The following is a 3,249-nucleotide window of genomic DNA, read 5'->3' as shown; positions in this document are numbered from 1 at the left end:
ATTGTATTTATTTCATCTATATTAAATATGCTTATTATTATACACTTAAATGTAATATATAAAATATTAGCATATTATAAAACAAGATTTATATGTATATAAATACATATTTATTTGCTTTTTTTATATACTCACAATAACATTATTTATTGTATTATTTATACTCGTTTCTGTTTCTATAGGGTGCTATGCTAAGAACTTCGGACCGAAGGGCTTCGGCTTTGGTCAGGGAGCTGGTGCTCTTGCTCACGCTCAGTAGAAACACAGCCGATGTCCAGTTTGATAAATGATACACACACATGTAAGAGCCGGATTTGGTGCTCAGTTTATACAGTACTAAACCCAGCAAACGGTTTTATTGTGAAATCCAAATGGTATGATCAACTGACATTTTTGCGATAATAAAACTGGGTGATTTTTATGTTTACTGGGATCTTTTATTTTATGATTTCCTCTGACTGGGCTCTACCAGGATAGCCCACGATGGCCGAATGACCAAATGCGATGTTTGTAAACAGACTTGGTTTGAAAGCGCCATTGAATGCGCTCTCGGATGAGCGGCTTGTTTTGTGCGCGACGTCACACGCACATCAGAACACGAGTGCGATGAGAACAAAGCGCGTTTATATCTCTGAGCCAGTCACGGGCCTGATCTAATGAGACCATCACAGAGAGCGTAACGCTCAGAATTAAACAACGAAAACAACGAACAGAGCAGCTGCTGGACGAAACCGAAAGCCATTCCCTCCGTCGTTCATTTCATAATCACCAGCTATGCTAAGAATACAATGGCGTACTGAGTCTGCCAAGTTTATGCCAAGTGAATCAATACATTACGCAGAAATACAAACCGAAGTACGTTTTTTGGAGGTCACGTGACCTCACTGCTGTATGTTTAATTTAGCGAGTTTTACATTTTTTAGTATGTAATACTACATTCATATATTATTGAAAGAATGTTAACCTTTTGAAGGTTAGATTTAATGATGAGCCACGTTTTTTTTCAATGCATAAAATAACAATTAGCATATTTTTCTTTGGCCGCTGCAGTACGAATGGGCTGAAGCTAAAGTTTTTCCACTCTCCGCGCGCAGAATGACTAGCCCGAGTCTGGCCTGTGTTTTTACAAGTGCTCGACAGTTTATAAAAAGCAGGTGATAATTGGCTGTCTGGAGGTCTGAATTTTTTACCAGACCCAGAGCGAAGAATGGTTCGGTTAAACTACAGCAGAAGAGACTGGGGCTAGTTGTCACACATGTCTGTAAAGACGTGATTTTGAGGAAAAAAGGAATTTCTTCAGGTGTAAAACTGATATATTTTGTCCTTTTAACCACAGGTGGGCCCACGTGTCATTAAATGTCTTAAACAGTAATAAAAACTATTGTTGGAAAGGACTAAGACTCCTTAAAAGATATCTCACCACTGGGCTTTTTGTTAGAAATTATGTAGGAAAAGTAATAGATTAATTAATGTGCACCTGAACAATCTACATCATAACAGGAGCACTGACCTCGGTCACAAAAAGTCTTCTTCATTAACTTTTTTCTCTATCACACTCATCAGAAATGATCTAGCAATTGAAAACTTAAAATCTCTAAATTCATCATTTAAAACACTTTAAAATCAGACAATGGATTGAAAACATCAAAATCATGTTAAAAAAAGTTTTGTCGTTGAAACATGAATTATAAAAATCAGCTAAGTCTGACGATAGTTCACTGTCCCTACAAACATCTATACTCAAAATTGTCAGTAACAGCTAAACATATATGTCATTGCTCACAGCCAGTTTAAAAACATTAAAAACACCCAACATTAAAGTGTTTATATGACACAATTTTATAATTGAAATGGAGCAGTTTGCTCATGAGGAGTGGGCCAAAATACCTGCTAAGTAACGTCATATTTTTTATTTATATATATATATATATATATATTGAAAAACAATGTCTGACTTTCATTGATTTATAGAATTTATTTATTATTACTTATATATATCTTTCATATATATATATATATATATAATATAATAAATATATATTTATTATATATATATATTTTTTATTTATTTATTTTTTTTTAATTCATAAATATATTTTAAACTTGATGCACAATAGTTTGTTTTTATCATGTATTTTATATTTTTATACAAATAACTACATTATCATATTTCATATTTCTGAAAGGATATTCTTCTAAAAAACACATCAATATTTTCTACCACATATGAAGTCACAACATGGCCTGGCATTAAGCTGTAATGAAACAGTATCCTTTTTTTTTGTTGTTATTTTTTTTTGTCTAGTCACCTTAAATGAAAATTATCAATAATTTCTGTAGCCAATACTTTTTTGCAAATACAAAAACTGACTGATAAATAAACCCACCCTAAAAAAAAAGTGTGACAACTAGCCCCGTACTTCATCACACATAAAATCCTCTATAGGCAAAAAAATAACACAAGCGCATATTAAATGATGCTTAATCCTCTCACACCGACGTTCAGTATCAACGGCGGCTCTAAATACGGTCTGATCCCGACATGCAGCATCTATAATCCTGGGTTTCCACATCAGCCAACAACCAAATCCATCAGAGAAAACGGGACAGGTGTTACCCGCAGACTGACCCTTCTAGAGCTCTTTACGGCGTATATGATACCGGGAAGCCCTTCTGACACAATAACAGCATCTGAGTCGTGTTACAATACCTGCATAATAGAAGATCACCCATATATTGTGTGTCTCTCAGAAAGCAGGTCCCGAAAATGATGCTCGACGTGCAGATAAGAGAAAGCGATGCCAAAATACACATCTACGCACCCACGCAAACACAATACAGCCAAGAAACGGCATTGTTCGAATGCTTTCCGCAACCGGAGAGAGCTTGGTAACATGGTTACAGAGAAAAAAAGCGAGCAAGAACGCAAATTCGGTCAATATTTTATCACTTATAATGAAATCTTTGTGGCAGGACGCTCTGTTTTGCAAGTACAGCTGTAAGACTTCAACGCGGCCCGATAAAGCCGGTAATCTCGGTGACTATGATACCTGGAAGGATGCCGTATATCTGCGAGGCACACCTGGAGAAAGCCGGCAAAAACCTAAGCGCAGATAAAAGCATTGCATGCGTGCATTTATCTCGAGACATCAAAATAGCTTTTAGTATCTCACAAACACCAGAGTGGCGTTAACAGCTGTCTTAACCGCTCTATGTTTAGCTATGCCAACCTATGGGCAACTTTGCATT

At 35.9% G+C, this 3,249-nt stretch overlaps 1 protein-coding gene across 1 annotated transcript in view; it reads left to right on the top strand.

Moving 5' to 3' along the window:
• The window catches only part of csrp1b (cysteine and glycine-rich protein 1b), a 4,598-nt gene extending 4,171 nt beyond the window's left edge, over positions 1–427 (top strand). Inside the window, exon 6 of the mRNA XM_043242555.1 lies at positions 183–427. Within this exon, the coding sequence (XP_043098490.1) occupies positions 183–259 (77 nt within the window). The 3' untranslated portion in view covers positions 260–427. The remainder of the gene's footprint in view (positions 1–182) is intronic.
• The last annotated feature ends 2,822 nt before the right edge of the window (positions 428–3,249 follow it).

The sequence above is a fragment of the Puntigrus tetrazona genome, chromosome 6 (genome assembly GCF_018831695.1).
Source record: "Puntigrus tetrazona isolate hp1 chromosome 6, ASM1883169v1, whole genome shotgun sequence".
In the NCBI taxonomy this organism is placed as follows: domain Eukaryota; kingdom Metazoa; phylum Chordata; class Actinopteri; order Cypriniformes; family Cyprinidae; genus Puntigrus; species Puntigrus tetrazona.
The sequence above is the reverse complement of the archived record's forward strand: the minus strand, read 5'-3'. Positions and strand labels throughout refer to the sequence as shown.